This window comes from Lemur catta, chromosome 4 (genome assembly GCF_020740605.2).
Source record: "Lemur catta isolate mLemCat1 chromosome 4, mLemCat1.pri, whole genome shotgun sequence".
Classification (NCBI taxonomy): Eukaryota; Metazoa; Chordata; class Mammalia; order Primates; family Lemuridae; genus Lemur; species Lemur catta.
Window position 1 is genome coordinate 16,910,912 of NC_059131.1, and position 20,747 is coordinate 16,931,658.

The window sequence follows — 20,747 nt, forward strand, 5'->3', positions numbered from 1 at the left end:
GTGCAGCCAGAGGATTGGCCCCGCTGAGAGATGGCTCTGTCCCTGGGCCCCAAGCAGGGTCCTCCCTCTCAGGCAGCTTCTGGCTCTTGTAAGGGGAGGGAGCAGGAACCCTCCGTGGGACATGAGGGGGGTTGGCACTGACCTGCCCTGGGCAAACACTGTCAGGGACAGGTGACCCCCTGCTGTCCCAGGACTGCCCCCCCCACCCAGGTGTGGAGGCTCTGGCTGGACTCCTTGCCACCTCTGGCCTGGGGTGGCTGACGTGCCCACCGCTCCAGCTCCGCCGTGTGGACGCTGTGCCGGAGTCCCAGGACGGCCTCCGGGAAGCCAATCGTCCACCCACCCTTCACTGGGCAAACAGGCGGGAGCCTGGGGCCCGGCCTTGGTCTCACAGGAAACGCTAGTCTGGCGCAGAGACTAGATGCTGTAAACCAGAGCACAGAGCAGGGCGAGCAGAGGCCTCACGCTACGGGGAGGAGCACTCAGGGCCGGCGACTGGGAAGTGGTGGCATCTGATGTGGGTTGAGAATGAAGACTAGGACTCAGTGGCGGGGCAGGGGCGGGGGGAGCACAGGCAAGACCGTGGGACGCAGGGGTCTGAGGCTCAGTGTTGCTGCAGTGAGGCGAGCGTGAGGGAGCGAGGCTGCAGGGAGGCAGGGGCCGGATCACAGAGCCTGGGGGTGTCGCAGTCAGATGTGCGTTTCCTAAAGATGACAGACCCAGAGCGGGACAGCCGGGTCTCAGCACCCTTGGGCTCCGTGTGGCCGTGCAAATATCAGGGCAAAGTCCCATTGCCCAGGTCATGTCACAGACTGACCCCACCTGGGCCGCAGATCTTTCCTCACCTGTGTTCACACCTTTGATGAGGCCGCAGCGGCTTCTTTGCCCGAAGCCTCTCATCTTCCTCCTCTGACCAGGGCACGACCCCGCCCACAAGGAGACTTGCAGAGATGTCACCCCAGAAGCAAGTACTATTAGTGTCCCCATTTTACAGATGAAGAGATTGAGGCCCAGAGAAGTGTAAGGAACCAATAGATCTGGGCTTTGGATTGAGGGCTGACTCCAAAGCTCCTGCTCTTACCATCCATTTACTAACCCAGAGAAGAACAAAAATGTAGTTTTTACTTTTGTGCAAAGTCTGTGAGGAAGGAAAGTGAAATCCCAGGGCTGACAGTGTGGACAGGGGTGCACACTGTGTGTGTGTACTGTGTGTGTGCACACGTGTGTGTACTGTATGTGTGTGTACTGTATGTGTGCATGTGTGTACTGTGTGTGCACATGTGTGCATGTGTGTGTGGTGTGTGTGCACGTGTGTACTGTGTGTGCACATGTGTATGTGTATGCATGTATGTACTGTGTGTGTGCATGTGTGTGCATGCATGTGCATGCTGTATGTGTGCACGTGTGTGTGTGCATGCACAGATGTTACAAACACTTGTCAGCTGGCCACACAGTCTTCCACTCCCCACGGAGGGCATAATCCCCCCTGGAGACAGGGACCTGCGTGGCAGGCACGCTCCCCATACCTGTGAGGAGCTGGCTCCTCTAGGGTGCGGGCGGGGGCCCAGGAAGCTTGGAGAAGCGCACAGAGGCACAGAGCGTCCACAGGGAAGCTCAGAGCAGCCTGCACTGAGAACGCAGCCCCCATCCCTCTGCTGCCCCATCTGAGTCCCTGGGGCAATCGAGGGTGAAAACCCTGCAGGAAAGAGCTGAGCTTGGTCTCTGCACAATGAGAAGGGGAGCTCTGCGTAGACCAGCCCTCACCCACATCCAGGCTTGGGGGGCCCAGCAGGGGTCCAGGGGCAGCTTCTCAGCCCAGTGAGCCGGATGTGGAGCTGCCCTGGATTTTCTCTTCTGGCCTGTGGAGGAGAAGCACCTTCATCTGTCCCTAGAGGCCAAGACGCTCTCTGGGATGGCTGGGGCCACAGGGGACATCACTGGCTAAATGGGCTACAGGCTCTACCAGGGAGGACAGGGGGACGTTCTTTAGAGACAGCAGAGGCACCACCCCCCACACCCACCATTTCTGCTGCCTGATCCGGGTGTGGGAGAAAATGCCCAGCCACGGAGGACAGCTGCCCGTCATCACACAAATGGGACAACGAAATGGACCTGGCATTGTGCCCTCCACTGAAAACCTCATCTCACAAAGCCTGTGGGAGCCTACGCCACATTTGAATTCTGTTCTCTTTTCAATGGAATGAAAATGGATGAACAAATTGGCTGATTTTTCCAAGCTGATTTCCACAAAGCCCTATGTCCAGGCTCTGGGCTTCTCACTCCCTCTCCCACCATGACAGGGAAAGCTGGGGGTGGGGGGACTTGGCCACAGGGCCTGCCTGACCCAGTGGCGCAGCCTGGATGGCGGGGGCTCCGTGCACTAATGCACCTGCCGAGCCTCACACCCTCCTTCCTTCCCTCCCCAGGCAGCTGGGCACTTACAGGGGCAGCACCTGCGCCTTGTCGGGAAGAACAGGCAGGTGTGGCTTGGAAGCCAGATAACAAGAGGACGCTGTTACATATCTTGGGTGCTGGCAGAATGACGTGAGCCAGACACGTCACTAAGTCACAAAGTGTGGGCAGGGCCCAGCGAGACTCGGGCGTGCCCATGTCAGTGCCCTGCAGCTGATGCCGTGTCTGAGCTTCCGTGCGCAGGGCTGGGCAGGAGTCACTTCGGGAGGGAGGGCCGGGTCTCCCGGGCAGAGCGGGGCACCGGCCTCCTGCACCTCCCGCCCCTGCCTGCCCCAACAACAGCCCCATTATTCCAGATAGTGCCCACTCCGACTGGCGAAATGAAAACATCCGACCATGGAGGTGCATGGGGGTAGGTGAGGGACACCATCCTGAAGCCAAGAAGGGACAGTTTTTATCCAGGATGAGCCTGTTGCTAATTGTGGGGTTTCAAACATCCTGAGAGTTGGGACCAGCCCTTCTGACACAGCCACAGACCCAGCCCTGCCAAGCAGGGGCTGCGTCCCGGGCCCTGGGCTCTCCTGGCCACCCCCTCTTGGAATAAGGTGACTCCAGGAAGCTGCAGTCTTCTGACAGAACCCTTGGGCTCTGTGTGAATGGGCAGTGCCCCAAGGTTACTGCTGCTTGTTCCCGCCCCGCTGTGCATCTCCCAGGTCATTCCATAGGGCCAAGTGGAACGGGACAAGAGCCAGCTCAGGGCAGGGACAGAACAGCCATCTGCAGAGGACACAGCTCCCCATCAGAGACCAGGGCCACCCATCAGGGCAGGTGGGTGTCCCCTAGGGAACCTCTGCTTGAAAGAAAGAGGCCTAAGGAGTACCGAGGTCCAGTCCCAAGGCAGTCCCATGGGCGGGGGTGGAGAGCTCTCCAGGCCACACACAAACGCCGGTGTGTGCTGGTGACATGCTCACAGCCTCGCCACCTGGGCCCTGGCCTCCTCCAGATCTTGAACTCAGTTTCCCACAGATCCTCCGTCATATTCCCAAGTGTCCCTCTGTGGCCAAGTGGAAGGGTCACTCAGGAGGCTCCAGCTATTCCCTGCAGATCACTTGCCCAGCAGCCCCTACCCCCATGGTGGGGGCCAGGAGGAGCAGACCACAGCTGTGCATCATGTGGCCAGGGCCCTCCCCTACCTAGACAGCACCTGCGAGGCTCTGTGGCACCTGTGCGCCTCCTCATGCAGGCTCCGCCTTCTCCCAAGACCCTCTCCTGGCTCAGACCCTGAGCAAGATGGCGTCACCCCCACACTGATCACTGGGCCATGCTGTCCACCTGCCCAGCACCCCTCCCACTGGGTGACTCCATAGTCCTCAGGGTCACAGAAATTTCAGTGTGTGTGCCTGTGTGTGCACGTGCGTGTTTGCATGAGTGTGTGTGCATGTGTGTGCCCGAGTCCTCCCACCTCAGCCCTCCACTGGGTCTGACTCGTCGGCCCAGGACTCCTGGGTGGGCAGGTGGACTAGCCACAGGCGGAGGCAGCAGTGACTGGGGCCTTGGGAGAAGCTGATCGGCCCTACGTTGGCCCACAAGCCCCGTCCTGGCCGTGGCCCAGCGTGACCCCGCAGAGCAGGAAGAGCGTGAGGAGAGGCAGACAGCGGCCTGCAGGAACGGAGGCTGAGGCAGCAAAGATGTGGAGTCAAGGTTGACCAGATGGCCCCTGAGGCCTGGGGTGTTTAGGATTCCTGTGATCACATAATGAGCTCTTTTTATGCTTAAAGCCAGCCAAGCATGGAAATCCGTCCTGACAGCAGAAGACTAGGTGTGTTAAGTCACTTTAGGAGTCTCCAGGTGCGTGTGTGGGTTTGGAGGGGCCTCTGCTCAGACGCTCTGCAGAGCTGGCACCTTGCCCCCCAGTCTTCTGGGCATGCCCCAGGGCTTGGGGCAGAAGGCCCCCGAGAGCCCCTGTCACATGAGTCATTCCATGGGCAGGGCCCAGCGCGGGGCCCCTGGGGGGAAGCCCGGGACGCTGACACGGCAGCAGGATCACAGCGCAACCTGTTTTGTGCCCGGTTACATCTGTATTTTCTAGGCCCTGGGGGGGCCAGTGCCCAACCTGAGAATATCACTGTCATGGTGGAAGTTCAGGTCCTGTCATGTATGGAAGAGTCTTTAGGGAAGGGCATTTTCTAGCCTCTGTCACATAAAATCTCCATGGGACTTTAGACCTCATCTAGTTCAACCCTCTTGTTTTGCAGAAGAGGAGGCTGAGGGCCCGGGAAGCCAAGGCCACCTGCCTGTCGGTGGCAGATCCAGGGCACCCAGTGCCCCCAATTCCCAGCCCAACGCTCTTTCCACCCAGCCACCCATGGCAGCCAGCCTCCCTCTCTGCGGCCAGCCTGCTTGCTCGCTGGACCCCTCTACAGCCCCACTGCCAGCCACAGGTGCACCCAAGGGACCAGTCACAAGAGTCTTGCCCCCGGCCTCCTCGCAAGCGAGTGAGTGGACCGCAGGAGTCGTTTCCCAGCCACATGGCCGAGCCCGGCCCCAGGCGGGACCAGGCCCAGTGCGGGAAGCCGAACTGGTCGGAGCAGCCAAGACGGGCGGCCAAGCCAACAGCCTCCGGGAAACCTGCCTCCCGGACTCCTAACGCTCTGGGTGTTTTTCCTCCTGGCGTCACTTCTGTATTGGTGTTATCCTCGCCTCATCTTATCTGTTTCCTTCCAGGTCCAGCTTTAGGGGCGGCTGCCAGGCGTTAGGAGCCTTTGCAATGGTTTTGTATTTCTGTAGACACCAGATATAAACATATTTATATATTTGTGTCCCTCCCCTGCTCCCCCCAGTTCACAAGCCCGATGCACACTCTACACGCAGGCCACTCTGACCTCTGACCCCGTGTTCCATGTGGCAGGAGGGCCCCGCCCCGGGCCAGGTCCCAGGTCATGGCTGCTGGCTGTCTGTGGCGGAAGTCCTTGGTTGTTCCCTCTCCCTCCTCCCAGCTCTGACCATTCTGTCCGTCTCTCTCGTCTCGTCCTCAGTTTCAAAGCAATGTCATGAAGGGCTTCCTTCCCATGCCTAAAAGGAAACAATATGCTTTGGAAAGAGGTGGGGTTGGGGGGGTTCTGGGGCAGCTCAGGGGCCTCAGTCTTTGGGTGACCGGAGGCCGTCTCTGGCTTGGCTGGAACCACAGCCCGTTGGAGCCTCCCAAGCCTCCGTCTCCTTGGAGAATCTGCCACGTGGGGCAGGCGGGCCCCGGCCGGGATGTGTTGGCCAGCTGTGGGCCAAACCGTATTGTTTCCCTTTGAGGCCAGTCCTGGTCCTCGTCCCCATCCATAGCTCATGCTTTTTGATTTGCATCTTTTTTTGCATGGACATGCCGAGTAGTGATAAGCAGGGTTTTCTGTTCTTTTGGGCGTCTCTGGTCAGACTCTTCTCTTTCAGATCCCGTGTAGGTCATTAGGTTCAGGTGTGTCATTGCTGTGTCCTTTGAGTCCTAAAACGAAGGGCGTGACCAAGATGTGCAGGGAGATCTAGCCCTGTGAGGAAGCGGCGCAGTGGCCGCGGGGGCGGCAGGTGAGGACACCCTGGTCTCTGTGCCTAGGTCGGTGCAAGACGGCAGCCAGGGCGGCCGGGAGAAGCTGGAGCTCGTCCTGTCCAACCTGCAGGCGGATGTCCTGGAGTTGCTGCTGGAGTTTGTCTACACGGGCTCCCTGGTCATCGACTCGGCCAACGCCAAGACCCTGCTGGAGGCGGCCAGCAAGTTCCAGTTCCACACCTTCTGCAAAGTCTGCGTGTCCTTTCTTGGTGAGCCCTGGGGGCACCTGTGTCCCTTGCAGGTGCAAATGTGCAAGGATCTTAGCAGCAAGGATCAAGAGGGGAGAGCTGTGTGTGCACACCCGAAGCCCCCAGGATGGGGCCGGGTCCCCCAAAGCTGTTTTAAGATGATAATTTGGATAACCCCGCTCGCAGAGGCATGAATTGAAGGGGGCTCTGCGTCACTTCCCTGTAGGGCAGGGGTGTGCTGTGCCCCAGCAGGCCGTGTGAGGACAGGCCTGGGATGTGGGGTGCAGAGAGAGAAGGCCAGAGATGGGGGCAGACCAGTGAGGACAGCTGGGGGGACTGACAATCTAGAAGGGACAGGAACCACAGTGGCAGATCAGGCTCACAAACCAGTGGGCCTCCGGAGACCCAGACACGTCTATGCGGGAGGAACCATTAGCCGGATCAGGAGGGCTGGCCAGACGGACCCCAGGTTCAAGGTCAGACTGGGGGAGGTCGGAGCCCACGGGAGAAGGTGGGTGGCATGTGAGAGGTGCCACTGCTGACATGACCTCAGACACGCCTGCCACAGTTACGTATGACTCTGTAAGCCTCGGTGGGACTCCTGCCCCAGCCCAGGCTGGGCTCTGATGCCCAGGCCTCCTCCACCGACAGTCAGTGAGGAAGCCCCGAGCCCGGCGCCCACACTCCATGCCTCACAGTCAAGGTCCGTCCACCGGGGCCTGCAGGAGCAGAGGGAGGCCCTGACAGCCAGCATGAGATGGGGCAGGGGAACACTGAGTTGTGGATCTAAGGCTCCAGGGACACAGGAAGTGGCTTATGGGGACTCTGGATGCTGGAGGTGGGGGCAGAGGACATGGGCTCAGAGAGGAATGCAGGGTAGCAGTGATGGGGACAGGTGGCGACCGCCACCAGGGCCTTTGGTCAGTGGTCCTGCACTCTCGCCCCCAGAGAAGCAGCTGACGGCCAGCAACTGCCTGGGCGTGCTGGCCATGGCGGAGGCCATGCAGTGCAGCGAGCTCTACCACATGGCCAAGGCTTTCGCGCTGCAGATCTTCCCCGAGGTGGCGGCCCAGGAGGAGATCCTCAGCATCTCCAAGGACGACTTCATCGCCTACATCTCCAATGACAGCCTCAACACCAAGGCCGAGGAGCTGGTGTACGAGACGGTCATCAAGTGGATCAAGAAGGACCCTGCATCACGTGCACAGGTAGGAATGGGGTCTGCTGCAAGGATGAAGGGGGCGAGGGAGGCAGGGCCGCCTGTGACCAGCAGGGGAGCATGTGGGGGCAGGCCAGGGGAGAGGGAGGCTGGCCCCACCCCCAGGCAGCAGGGAGGTGACGGGAGGACTTAGACATGAGAAATTTGTCACCAAAAGATACTCAAGGGCTGGCATTCCACCTCGAAGGGGACCCAAGCTGGCCAAGAAGCTGCAAGGCCTGGGCGGGCAGCACCTGGGCCCTGCAGGGGGTGGTGGATGTCTGAGCCAGGGTGCTCTGGGGCTCCCGGGACCCCAGACCCAGCAGGAGGAGCCCCACCCGTGCTCTGGTTGTTGAGGGGATGGAGAGCACCTGGAAGGACCACATGGAAGCCACACGGGCCACGGAAACCACTGCACTCGTGCCTGGAGGAGTGTGAGTCCCTCAGGGCACTAGGTAGGGTGGACAGAGGATGTAGAGATGGCTGTCCACCGACCCAGCCAGGAGAAAGGTGGGGTGGAGGGGGCGAGATTTATTTTCAGAGGACGTTAGGTGGAGCAGTTACTCACAGTGACTGCCACAATTCACTGTGACTCCCAAATCTGTGACTCCAGGCCACAACTCTCTCCTGAGCTCCAGACCTCTCATGTCAGTCACCCATACGACAGTTCCAGCAGGATGTCCTCCAAATCCACCTAATTCCTCAAGCCCAGAGCTGCAGCTCCTCCTGTGTTCCTTACTTCAGCCCTGCTCGTTACCCCAGGCAGAAGCCTCGATGGCCACACAGTGCCCATTTCTCCGCCTTACTCCGCCTCGAGTGCATCGATCTCCCCCTCTCCCGTTCAGACCTCCCTGACCACACCAGATTACTGCAGCCTCCTGAGTGCTTTCCCTGCCTTCCGTCTTGCTGCCCCCAAATCCATTTCCACCCTCTGGCTTGAGTGCTCTTTCTAAAGAGCAAACCTGATCCTTGGGTTCCTCCACTTACACCCCCTCCTCCGGCCCCTCCTCAGCTCTGCAGGGAGAGCTGTGCAGCCCTTGGCAGCCCACTCAGTGCTCATTCTCCCTGTCTGCTACTCGTCCCCCTCGATAAAAGCCTTTTGCATCCAATAAGAATAAACCCAAACGCACCATTCTCTTTCACCCTCCAACGCCTCTACGCAGGCCCGCCCCCCTCCCTGCCTGTGCCTGGCAGAAGTCCTTGCACGCCCAGCTCACGCGTCACGCGTTCTGTGGGGCGCTCACTCCTGACCCACCACAACACCTAGCTAGACCCTTCTTGTCTCCCTCCAGGGCCTTTCATGTGACAGATCCCGCCCCCATTTAATTGTGCACACCTCCAGGTCAGAGACCGGGTCTCAGGGGTCTTGGCACCCCCGATAATAAGCTTAGTGTGTGCTGCTCACCAGTTACTTGTTGGATGAAACTAAAGTGGAGGTGCCAGACAGGAGGGGACATTCAAGTCAGCCTGTAAAACTTTAGCACAGGGTCAGGGGTCAAGGGCCAGGGGCCAGCTGAGGCCATGGGACACCGCCGAAGGAAGGATGTTGCTGCTGGGGAGACGCAGTGATCGTGGATGGGACTTGTGAGCTTGACGACTGCCATGTCCTTGAAGGTTTTCTGGGTCCTCCCACCTGTTCCTGAGTCCCTGCTGCACCCACAGCTCAAAGATCGCACCTTCCTCGTTTCAGCCCCACCCTCCGGCCTGGGTGCAGTGCAGGAATGAGGGGTGGACAGGCAGCCCCCGGGGCCTGAGGTGGCATGCCAGCCTCCCCACGCTCCCCACCTCTGTCTGGGCTGGCTGGGCAGAGCGGCTGCTCTTCCAAGCCCAATGCGGACTGGAATTAACCCTTTCTATACAGTCCCACACCTCTTCTTTCCTCTCACTGCGACTCAGAGGAGGTGGCGTCCTGTCTATAGTCTAAGAAGATCGTGTCTCCTTTACCCTGCAGTACGCGGCTGAGCTCCTGGCGGTGGTCCGCCTCCCCTTTATCCACCCCAGCTACCTGCTCAACGTGGTTGACAATGAGGAGCTGATCAAGTCATCAGAAGCCTGTCGGGACCTGGTCAACGAGGCCAAACGCTACCACATGCTGCCCCATGCCCGCCAGGAGATGCAGACACCCCGGACGCGGCCCCGCCTCTCAGCAGGTATCGAGGGACGTGCCTGGAACCTCCCCAAATGCAGGTGCCTCGGGGTCAGCCCAACTCTGGGTGGTCCCCAAGAGAGGTGCCAGGGACAGATGCTGACAATGTCGGGGTGTGTCCCAAGGGTGCCCATCCATGTCCCCGCAGGTGTGGCCGAGGTCATCGTTTTGGTTGGGGGCCGTCAGATGGTGGGGATGACCCAGCGCTCGCTGGTGGCCGTCACCTGCTGGAACCCACAGAACAACAAGTGGTACCCCTTGGCCTCGCTGCCTTTCTATGACCGCGAGTTCTTCAGTGTAGTGAGTGCCGGGGACAACATCTACCTCTCAGGTGAGGCCCCTCAGGGGTGGGGGGCACCGGGTACATGTCACGGCTGAGGAAGGCCCAGCAGTGTCCACTTTGCAGGTGGAGCTTTTTCCTTCTGACCCTGGGCTGGGCCTGCCAGCCTCAGACCCGTCCTCACCCTGCCTGCTCTCTGCACCTCCCATGCTGCCCGCAGGTGGAATGGAGTCAGGGGTGACGCTGGCGGATGTCTGGTGCTACATGTCCCTGCTCGATAACTGGAATCTCGTCTCCAGAATGACGGTCCCCCGCTGTCGGCACAATAGCCTCGTCTACGATGGAAAGATTTACACCCTCGGGGGCCTTGGTGTGGCAGGCAACGTGGACCACGTGGAGAGGTAATGAGGCTACTGTCACCAAGAGCGAAATCACATCCCTGCTCCTCCCCTGCACCCTCCATGGTGATGCACCAGAGACTAGATTGTTTGTAAGGCCACAGTCCCAGGCTCTTCAAACACCACAGCAGGAGACGACTGTGGGATGTGACAAGGGAGCAGTCAGGGTGACACCTGCTTTGGCCTTCCCCAGTCACTGAAATGGGGCACTCTTGTCCCTTTTGGCTGGGGAGCAATGTCCCATTTAGGTGTCAGACAAGCTGGAGGCCCAAGATCCAATCTCAAGAGGCACAGGGTGAGCCTGACTGCACTGGCCAGCTGGAATGTAGGGCAAAGCTGGGACCAATGGCCGGAACATGGGCCATGCCAGTGGTTGTGGCTCCTTGTCCCTGTCAAGCAGGGGGTCACACACCAGGGGCCTCTCCCCCTCCCTCCATCCCACCATCCACACATCCCAGGTAATCTGTAATGTACATTACATTACATAATAATGTAATGAAGTCACTGCACACAAACTAAGAAATTTGAGGGGACAGTCTGGCCAACCCTCTAGAATTCTCTAGAAGAAAAAGCCATGTGTGTTACCCTGCCCTCTGCTGGGAGTCCCAGGCTGGCTTCCTCCTGAGGCCACTGCGTAGGGTCAGACAGAGGCGTGGGGAGCCTGGGCTGAGCGTATTTCTGGGCGGAAATACTCCATCCTTTTCCGTTGAGCCAAGGAGACTGTTCTACAGAGACAGATGCCCAGGGGAAGAGCTAGGGAGGCACCATGAGTCAGCGGAAGAACAGGAAGGCTTAGTCCTGCTTTTGGAGAAACCGGTGCCCCAGAGAGTGACAAGTTAGGCTGCCAGGCCCCAAACTACAACCCAGGAGGTGGCAGTTAAGATCACCAGAGCCCTTCTCCCATGTCCCTCCTGCACCCGAGCCCACCACCCCCGCCCATCATCAGCTGCCACTAGAGATCACATCCTCCCATGTGACATCTTTTGCCTGTGAAGCCACACATAGCCCTCAATTTGTATTTTCTTTCCCTCGGTGGTTAATTGGACACTTGACAAATGTTATAGCAAAGATGGTTTCAGAGTGAGACAGGCTCTGAATGTTCATTATGGGCTTTTAACTCCCCCAAGTGGAGCCCAGAGATGGCTCAGTAACCACATTTAATTGTCATATTGATCTGGCGATAATGGGGAATCCCGTGTGATCACAAGGATCTCAGTGCTGTCGTTGGGCCTGGATCAGCCCTGATGCTGACGGCCCTCAGTGTGACCTGCTGCCCAGCTATGCATGCCCCAGGCCTTCCCGAAGCACCAGCTTCCAGTCATTTGTCATCCAACCATAAACACATGAAAAAGGAGACATTTTCTACGTAGGAGTAAACTGAGCTAGACCCGTCATCCTGCCTTGCTTTCGTCAGCTATTTTTAATCTCCTAAGATGCTGATTACTCATTTTGCAAACTTATACTTGTTGATAAATACAGGGGTTTGCTAGAGGATCAAAGGCACCAGCTAAGAGGTAGAGACAAGCTCGCTTCTCTGGGGTCCTGGAGTGGTTTTCCAAGGCCCGGGCATTGCCTGTGTCGACCTTCCCTGGTGAAACATCAGCTCAGGCACAGTGTGAGCAAGACCACCTTGGGAACCCCAGGGGCTGGAGGAGCAGTCCGGGACAGCAGGGTGCCCTGAGAGGCCCTGAACCCTTCCTCAGCCCACTAGGATCTGTCAGCTGTCCTTGTAGTGACAGGATGCAGACTTGAAGCCCCCCGAGCAGTGGGGTGGAGGGTGCAGGGGAAGGGACGCCCACTGCTTCCCAAGGAGCAGAACTGGAGCCCCTTTGGGTAAGTCTGTTTCTGTGCCACATGGTGGCAATGATGAGAATTCAGGGTGACAGGAAGGTCAAGGTAATGAGGAAAGACATGAGGGTGCTTTGTCCCCCAGGAAGCACTAACGGTACAAATTTCTATTATATTGATAATGAATGAGCTATATGGTGCATTATAATTATATTACATTACAGTATTACAGGAATAGAGCAAGATTATATAATTATAGATTAAAACAACAGTGCAACAGACAAACCTGTATTATATCATTATATAAATAACTGGGTCTAATATTTTGTAGCAATACATTGCAGTAGCTGTGGTTACTGGATAAATGATAGCAGAGCGCCTCACTCCGCGGGGTCATTTGCATGTCATTAGCATATCCTTCTCAAGCAGGAAGCTGACAGATTGAGCTGACGGGAGGGCTCGTGGCTTGGCAATCAGCCACCTGGAATAACAAGCTCTCAGGAAATACGGGTTTGGTGCGGTGTGCCATCATACTGAAAGACCGAGGACTAACAGCCACATAATCTTCCACTGTCTCCCAGCTCCTTCTGCAGGAGCTGTTTGGATCTCTGCCATACTGGCTTAAAAAAAACAGATATCTGAACTTCTGACACTGTCCAAAAAGACACTTACTCCATTGCATATAAGCCACATGTCATTTGTCTGGGGCTTAATTGAATCAGCCCTGCTGCTGCCCTTTAAGATACTCCGGCCTCCTCTCAGACCCAAGCACAGAACCGGATGTCACGTAGCCCTCACCCTGAGCCAGAGGTGGGGGCGAAGGGAGTCAGCTTCCTGGGGTCTGAACTGGAAGAAAGTGGGCCCAGTGTGCTTCCCGGGAAAGGTGTGCTGGGAAAACCCAACACGGTGGAGCAGTGAGCCCACACCAAGGCCCCGCACATCCAGGCACATGTGGAACCACGTGGGGAGTGGTAGCCGTGTCACCTGCTGGGAGGTCCAGAGTGAGTGCTGGGGCCGCCAGAGTTAGGAGAGAGCAGCCCAAGGAACACTTGGCAGAAACACTGAGGTTCAAGCTGCCCCATGAAGAAAGACCCCAAGGTAGAGCCCCTTGGCCAGGCTGCCTTATCCCAAGTCTTTTCCCCACAGCTGCTTCCTGTGGTCCCTTTCCCAGTCTTGCCTGGAGTGTGTGTTCCATCACTCCGTCCTCTCGCTTTGCTGCTCTGCCCTGCACCCCGCAAGCAGCAGATCTGCCCAACTCAGCTCTTGGCCTGCTTTGTGCCCAGCCCGGGGGGCCGAATGCCAATGGACAAAATCCCGCCTCACCGTGCACCGGCCCCACTGCACCGTTGGTGGCCTCCCTCCTCCACTGGGTCCTTAACTTAATGCTGCAGGGCAGTCTTTTGGGGTTTCCTTTTTGGCAGTTTCTCCCACTCTCAAGAGCAGGCATTTCTCATCTTTACCTCTCTCCTCAAAGCCCTGACCCCACAGATTCCCCCAGGACTTTCGCCAGCTCTGGCTCTTGCTGCACAGAGAAAACGGAGCCATCAGTCAAGACCTCGCTCTCCTCACCGTCTCTCCTGCACGTGCACCCACGCTCGTGCCACCCTTGCCTTCCTCCCGCCTGCCCACGCGGACCCTGATTCCCCTCCCGATTTCGGAGTTAATTTACATCTACCTGCATTGTCAGCTCTCCCTCCTCTTTCATGTGTATTTAATCTTTCCTCACCCAGTCGGGCTCCTTCCTACCAGCAGGCAAACACAATTACACCCTCCCCACCCCCCAAATCACCAAAACTCATGATGTGCTAGAGCCAGTTTACACTGGCTCATGAGAGCTGAATGTTAAAATGTCAGCAAATCTGCAAGTCAGTTGTTAACCACAGCTATTATTAAAAATTAAATTACATACACTTACAGTTAAATATATTAAAAACAAAGATAATCCATACTCAAAGCTCATTACTTCCTGATTTTTTTATTACATTTTACTACGATCTCTGCTCTTGAGGTTAGATATGCCTCTTGTACCTGTGTATGGAGGAGATTCCAGATAACGGACTCCACGTTCGGCAGCAGCCCATTCCCACTGGTGGCTTGACCTCAGCCAGGTGGGAGGATTTACATCACAGAAACCACCAAATGCTGCAAACCAGGACTTTTTCCCTGGAGAGCTGCTGGTGAAACATTCATCAGCATTCCCCGGACAACTCCTCTTAGCTCCACATTCCTGTCTAGGTCCCACCTGCTCTGCTTCTCACAGCCCAGATTCCTCCCAGAGAGAAGTCCACACCCGTGTCTCCACTGCATAGCCCCCTCCACTCCTCCAGACACAGTGGCTTCTGTACCTCCCACTCCACGTACAGCACCCTTGGCCACAAGAGCACCAGTGACCTGTCTGAGACTCCCTGGCCTTCCTCCTGGCCTCCATCCCCGAAGCCCCTTACCTTCTGCAGCATGGCACCAGCGACCCTCTGAGGGTTTGTCCTCAGCCCGTGTTCAGTGCACACTGCCCCAGCGCACTCCTCAGCCTCAGTTCCTACCTCGTGCCAACGACCCCAAAGCTGAATATTTAATCTAGGCCTGCATCTCCAGCTGCCACTGCATATCCTCACTGCTCCCCACAAGTGCTTTAAACACCCTCTCAATAGAACTGAAACCACCCCCACCTCCTCCGCTCTTGGTTCCATGTCCCACCAGTATTGTCCCCTCTGTCCAGTCTCCCAGGCCAGAGACTATCATCCTGCTAATGAGTGGCCATATCCATTCATCTTCTGTCCCCGTGTCCTCATACTCCTGTCATTCCTTGATCCAAGCCACTGGCACTTCACCAAGCTTCCCATAACAGACTAGCCTAACTAACTAACTGGTTTCCCTTCTAAACCACCCACTACAGATGCTCCTCAACTTACTATGGGGCTATATCCTGCTAAACCAATCATACATTGCAAACATCGTAAGTTGAAAATGAATATGCTACATGTAACCTGCTGAACATCATAGTCTAGCCCAGCCTACCTTAAACACGCTCAAAACGCTTACGTTAGCCTGCAGTTGGGAAAAATCATCTAAGGCAAAGCCTATTTTGTAATACAGTGTCAAATATCTCACATAACTTATTGAATACTGTGCATTACATCAAGATTGCAATGATTTTGCACCATCGTAAAGTCGAAAACTCAGTAAGTAGAACTGTCATGAGTCAGGGACTGTCTGTACTCCAAATTCTCTCAAACACCACCCTTGCCCATGCCTTCCTGCACCTACAGTGCTTTCCTGTGTCCAACCCCTCCTGCTCCCCATTCGCCACGCTAGTGGCTTATCCAGCCTTCAAGGTGCAGCCAAGGTACCGGCTCCACTGGGAAGCTTCCTTGGGTTTCTCACCATCCTACCACTGTCCCCCTGCACTCTGATCATCGTCTCTGTGTTTTATTTGGCTGTCTTCCCCTCTGGGCCATGAGCTTCTCCGTTTCCCCAGTTTCCAGCCCAGAGCCTGGGTATGTGGAAGATGCTCAGTTCAGGGTTGAGCTGGAGAGAGAGGGCCAGGGGGACCAGAGGAAGGGAGCACCATGTGAGCAAGGTACAGGGACAGGAATGTGCACAGAGGTTGTGATGGGCAGAAGGAGCCTCTCGGAGGTTCAGGAGGAAGGCCAAGAGGGCTGGTTTGCACCAGACCCTCAGAGGCCTTGAGTGACTCATGCCAGTGCCCCGGGTGTGTGACCCCAGGCTATGCCAGGGACTCCAAGGGCAGGGAGCAGATGGCCGTGCTCCCGAATGTCTGCTGCCTTTGGTGGTGGTCTCTGCCCTGCACAAGGCCTGTCTTTGACCCCGTGCTCCTTTTTTCCTCTGTGCACAGGTACGACACCATCACCAACCAATGGGAGGCAGTGGCCCCTCTGCCCAAGGCAGTGCACTCTGCGGCCGCCACAGTGTGTGGCGGCAAGATCTACGTGTTTGGCGGTGTGAACGAGGCAGGCCGAGCTGCGGGCGTCCTCCAGTCTTATGTTCCACAGACCAACACGTGGAGCTTCATCGAGTCCCCAATGATCGGTGAGAACCAGCTATCTCCTGGGGCCAGGGCTTCACCCCCACCTCACTGACTTACCCACTATCCCACGCCCAGAAGTCAGGCAAAGCCCAGCAGCTCTGCAGACCCCGGTCTGTGGGGTGGAGGGAGTGGGTGAGCCCCCAGCCAGGTGGCCTGCGAAGAGCAAGCGAGTCAAGGCTCCAGGTATCCCTGGCCCCACGCCTGTCCTCAGGCCAACCAGGGACAGCCTGGAGGTCATTCCAGCTCCCTCCCCTGGAGCGTCTGCTGGGCAAGAAAGGGGGAGGGAAGGCCCAGGCAGGACCCCTCACCTGCCACCTCTGCTCTCCTCACAGACAACAAGTACGCCCCGGCTGTCACCCTCAATGGCTTCGTTTTCATCCTGGGTGGGGCTTACGCCAGAGCTACCACCATCTACGACCCTGACAAAGGAAACATAAAGGCAGGCCCAAACATGAACCACTCTCGCCAGTTCTGCAGGTGAGAGGGGCTGCAGCAACTTTGCCAGGGACGGAAGGAAGAGGGAGGGCATGGCGGAGGGGCACAGAGGGATGAGATCGCAAGGATTTACCATCATTCGATGCCCAAGGCAATTCCCAGGCCCAGAACAGTGGCCTCCCCCTCAGCCATGGGGTGGAGTAGCCAGAGCAGAGTGTGGGGCACCCGGGCAGCCTAGAGCAGCCTCCAGCCCAGATGCCCAACCCTGGGGCTCCAGCTGACCCCACCTGAAGCAGAAAGGAAGTGTTTCCTAAAGCACAAAGCCACCCTCCCACCAGGACCACCTGCCCCATCACAGACGGAGGCAGTGCTAGGCCAGAGCTGTGCAATGCCCTGCAGGGACAAGTGGCTTCTCTGGGAAATGCTCTGATTGCACTCATGACCCCAAAGGCCCTTGGGAGCTGGGCCCAGCAAGGCACCCAAAGATCAGCCACGCTGGAGTCACAGCACACACAGACCTGCCCCTGCAGGAAGAGAAGGTAGGGGGCACAGCGCAGCTCAATCCCCAGGCTGCCTGGCCCCATGGCAGTAAAATGCCAGTCCCTGCTCTTCCAGCCCCATCCTTTCCCGCACTAAGAGGAACAAGGAATAAGAAGGGGCCCCAGAAACCCATGACCAGCACTTCCATGCCAGCTCTTCCTCGAAGACATCTCATGCCTCTGCAGAGGTAACCACTGAATCCGCAATGTGCAAATAGCATGAAGCACTAATTGAGTGCCCACTGTTTGTATAGCATAGCTAGAAAAAATATAATCTGGCCAGGTGTGATAATCCCAGCACTTTGGGAGGCTGAGGCAGGAGGATCGCTTGAGGTCAGGAGTTCAAGACCAGCCTCAGCAAGAGTGAGACCCCATCTCTACTAAAAATAGAAACATTAGCTGGGCATGGTGGCACATGTCTGTAGTCCCAGCTACTCAGGAAGCTGAGGCAGGAGGAGCACTTGAACCCAGGAGTTTGAGGCTGCTGTGAGGTATAATTGTGCCTCTGCTCTCCTGGACGGCAGAGTAAGATCCTGTCTCTTAAAAAAAAAAAAAAAAAAGATATAACCTACCACTAGTAGGTTATATCATATGACCTTGGACACATAACTTCCCTTCTCTGGGGAAGTTCCATGAAACAGGCGATTGGACCAGACTACTGCTAAGCTGCTGTTAGCATCAAGATTCTGCAGTCCTCAAGTCCTACTTTCACATCATGCACTTGAATGGGGTGTGCAGAGCATAGTCTGACTGCCCTGTCACTGATGGACAACTGGAGTAGGGAGCCCCACTTGCAGGGAGGAGACTAGGAGTGGACGGGAAAGACTCCATGCCAGAGGGGAGATCTAAGCCGGGTCTTGCAAGAAAAGCAGGGCAAAGGTACGCCACAAAGGGAGAAATATGGGGCCCTAGACGGCATGGAACTGTGAGAGAAGGCTGGAAGCCTCAGTGTCTGGTAAGAAGTCTAGACTGATGTATTCTGTTCGAGGCATTTCAGAAACACACGAAGGCTTTGAAAAGCTATGTATTCCATTTCAGCAAATAGCCAAGAGGAAATGGCCTTTAGCTGAAATAAAGGAAAAGTCAGGGCTGCCACATGGGTCTAGACGTCAGTGTGAAGAGGTAGCTAAAACGCGGTAGGGGAAGGAGTACAGACAGGGCCGAGACGCTGAGCTCTCCTGACGGGGAGAGCTGACTCAGACAGCAGGACCCACCCAGGGAGTGTCACACAGGGAAGGGCAGCCCCGCGCAGTCTCGGGGGGCAGCAGCTCCAGGCCACACAAGTGAAGGGAGCACAGCCCCTGGAGCACAGCACCGCGAGCACTCTGGCAGGACAGAACTCCTGGTTGAGTGGCTCATATTCAATGACAATTTAGCACATTGTTCCCTGTCCTGGCATTCCTGTGAGTCCTGTTCCCAATGTGATTTGCGCAGTGGGCAGGCTCTGTGTGCACAACGCAAGAAAGGTGCCCCATAGAGCCCGAGTGACCTGCGCCTGTACCCAGGGCGGCTCCTCTCCCAGCCATTGCAGGCAGCCCGGCAGGGCAGGGAGGGAGGCCCGGTACAAGGGAGCGTTTCCCGCAGCTTTCGGGGTGGGGCAGCATGGCACCCCGATGGCCCTGCAGGAATGGTGTTTCCCTTATGCCAGCTCTGGTCAGAGGACAAAGGAGAGTGGCAAGATCCCACACGACTTTGGCGACCAGGGTACGGGCGGCGTGCACCAGGACACGGGGTGGAGACTGTCTGCGGGTCCAAGTTGGGGGTGAAATGCCTCATTCTCTTCCCGCTTTCCCTCTGACAGCGCGGTGGTGCTCGACGGCAAGATTTATGCCACGGGAGGCATCGTTAGCAGCGAGGGGCCCGCCCTGGGCAACATGGAAGCCTACGAGCCCACCACCAACACGTGGAGCCTGCTGCCCCACATGCCCTGCCCGGTGTTCAGACACGGCTGCGTGGTGATAAAGAAATACATTCAAAGCGGCTGACGTCAGCAGCAGGCCCGACGCGAGACTGTGGGCAAGTCCGGTGAGGCAACTGCTACACGCCAGGATAATTTTTCAGCGACACCAACAAGAGGCCAACAAAACACGATCAAGGAACTCACTATGCTAAACATTTTGAATATTGTCTACATTGAATGTAGAAGAGCATCCTTGCCTTGGGGTGAAAGGGCACAGCGCCCCGAGCAGCAGGCACCGCGCACGCGCACGGGCTCGCCGGCTGCGCGGGGGCGCTCGCTCTGAAGGGGGCGCTCGCTCTGCCCGGGGCGCTCGCTCTGCCCGGTGCGATAGAGTTTCACATATTTTTCAACTGGGAGAGAGAAGCTGTTTTTTCCTTCCTGCAGAGCAAGCTTGATCCCTAAACAACCATAGATCAGTTACCCTATGACGATATTAGGCATCAGGCTCTCTGGGAATAAGATCAAAGTGTCCTTATCACTTTGATTCCTACTTTTGTTTTTTAACCGATCTACACTTTCAGTGGCCAAGAGAAAACAAGGGACAGTACCGTGCGTCGGGCGTCCCCGCCGGGGCAGAAGCGAGTCCAGCCGCCCATGCAGAGCCGGGTGTGGCCGCCGCGGGGACAGCTGGGGAGAGCTGTCTGCCCGTCAGTTTTCTACCATGTTTTTGCTGGAGGACAAGGTGATTGTGCTAGCTTTCTCTTACCCAATATGAATTATTTAGATTTCTGAGGCATTTTCTTGATAAACAAAAGGCTATTTTTAAGTACTGAGAGAAGGAGGCGGCCACAAGAGGGATAATGTTGTGGGAATTCCCAAAGCTCTTTGTAGGTAGTGCCAGAGGGGGGCCTTTGCTCTCATTTTTCTATGTGCAGAATAGAGGATCTCTCCTGGGGTGGGCAATGCCCCCGTTTTATTTTTAGAAGTAACTCCCAGACAGCCCCGTGAAAGCTGTGCCTCGTGGAGGCATCGCGCAAGGAAGAAGAGTCTATTCTAGAAGGAAAGCCGTTCTGGCTCACGCCACCCCGCGGGCTCCCTCCGCGAGGCAACACTGAGGACCCAGAACAGGCAGGAAGGGAAGGAGGAGGGGGGAGAATAAATGTCTACAAAGCACAGGAGACTATTTTTGATATTTATAGCTATATATTAAGGCGCCTGCCACGAGAGCTCTCAGGATGGGGACAGCCTTCTCAGCCGAGCCGTGACAGCCCAGGCCTGGGGGGCGTGAGCAGACTCTCTCTTCTTGTCACACACGAACCTGCGGAAAGGGAAGCCCGGAGGGAGGTCGCACCGTGGCTCAAACGAGAAAGGCCTTCCTGCTAGTCCTTAGCCCCTCAAACCTCACACGGTCATCAGTTTCCATTCCAGAGCAGGAAGAGCGCCGCCGCCGCTGCGCTGTTGAGTTGAAGTTGGTACCAAATACACATTTACCACTTTTATATCTGGGAAATCAACTCGCCGTCATTTCATGATAACAGCCATTTATAACGAGAAAAAGGACGCGCTTCCCATCTTTCAGTATTTGAGGACACGAAATTCCAATCCTAATGTCGGGCATCAACTTCTAGCACTACAAAGTGTGGCTCCCACTTGGACAGGATACCGAGCTTCGTTATGCAGTTTTTAATATTATTTATTATTTTAAAAAGTAATAAGCACAAAACTACATACATTGTATGTCATTTAAAGTATTTATGTCAAACAGGGTGCAAGTGTGAACCCAAGGACTGGAGCACAAATTTCTAACTGCCCGGGGCAGGGCGGAT

At 56.6% G+C, this 20,747-nt stretch overlaps 1 protein-coding gene across 1 annotated transcript in view; it reads left to right on the top strand.

The window, feature by feature from the left end:
- KLHL29 (kelch like family member 29) overlaps positions 1 to 19,284 on the top strand; it is a 286,460-nt gene extending 267,176 nt beyond the window's left edge. Inside the window, exons 8-15 of the mRNA XM_045550613.1 lie at positions 6,011 to 6,213; positions 7,141 to 7,400; positions 9,342 to 9,540; positions 9,685 to 9,867; positions 10,037 to 10,217; positions 15,856 to 16,049; positions 16,380 to 16,524; positions 18,823 to 19,284. Of these exons, the coding sequence (XP_045406569.1) occupies positions 6,011 to 6,213; positions 7,141 to 7,400; positions 9,342 to 9,540; positions 9,685 to 9,867; positions 10,037 to 10,217; positions 15,856 to 16,049; positions 16,380 to 16,524; positions 18,823 to 19,006 (1,549 nt within the window). The 3' untranslated portion in view covers positions 19,007 to 19,284. The remainder of the gene's footprint in view (positions 1 to 6,010; positions 6,214 to 7,140; positions 7,401 to 9,341; positions 9,541 to 9,684; positions 9,868 to 10,036; positions 10,218 to 15,855; positions 16,050 to 16,379; positions 16,525 to 18,822) is intronic.
- The last annotated feature ends 1,463 nt before the right edge of the window (positions 19,285 to 20,747 follow it).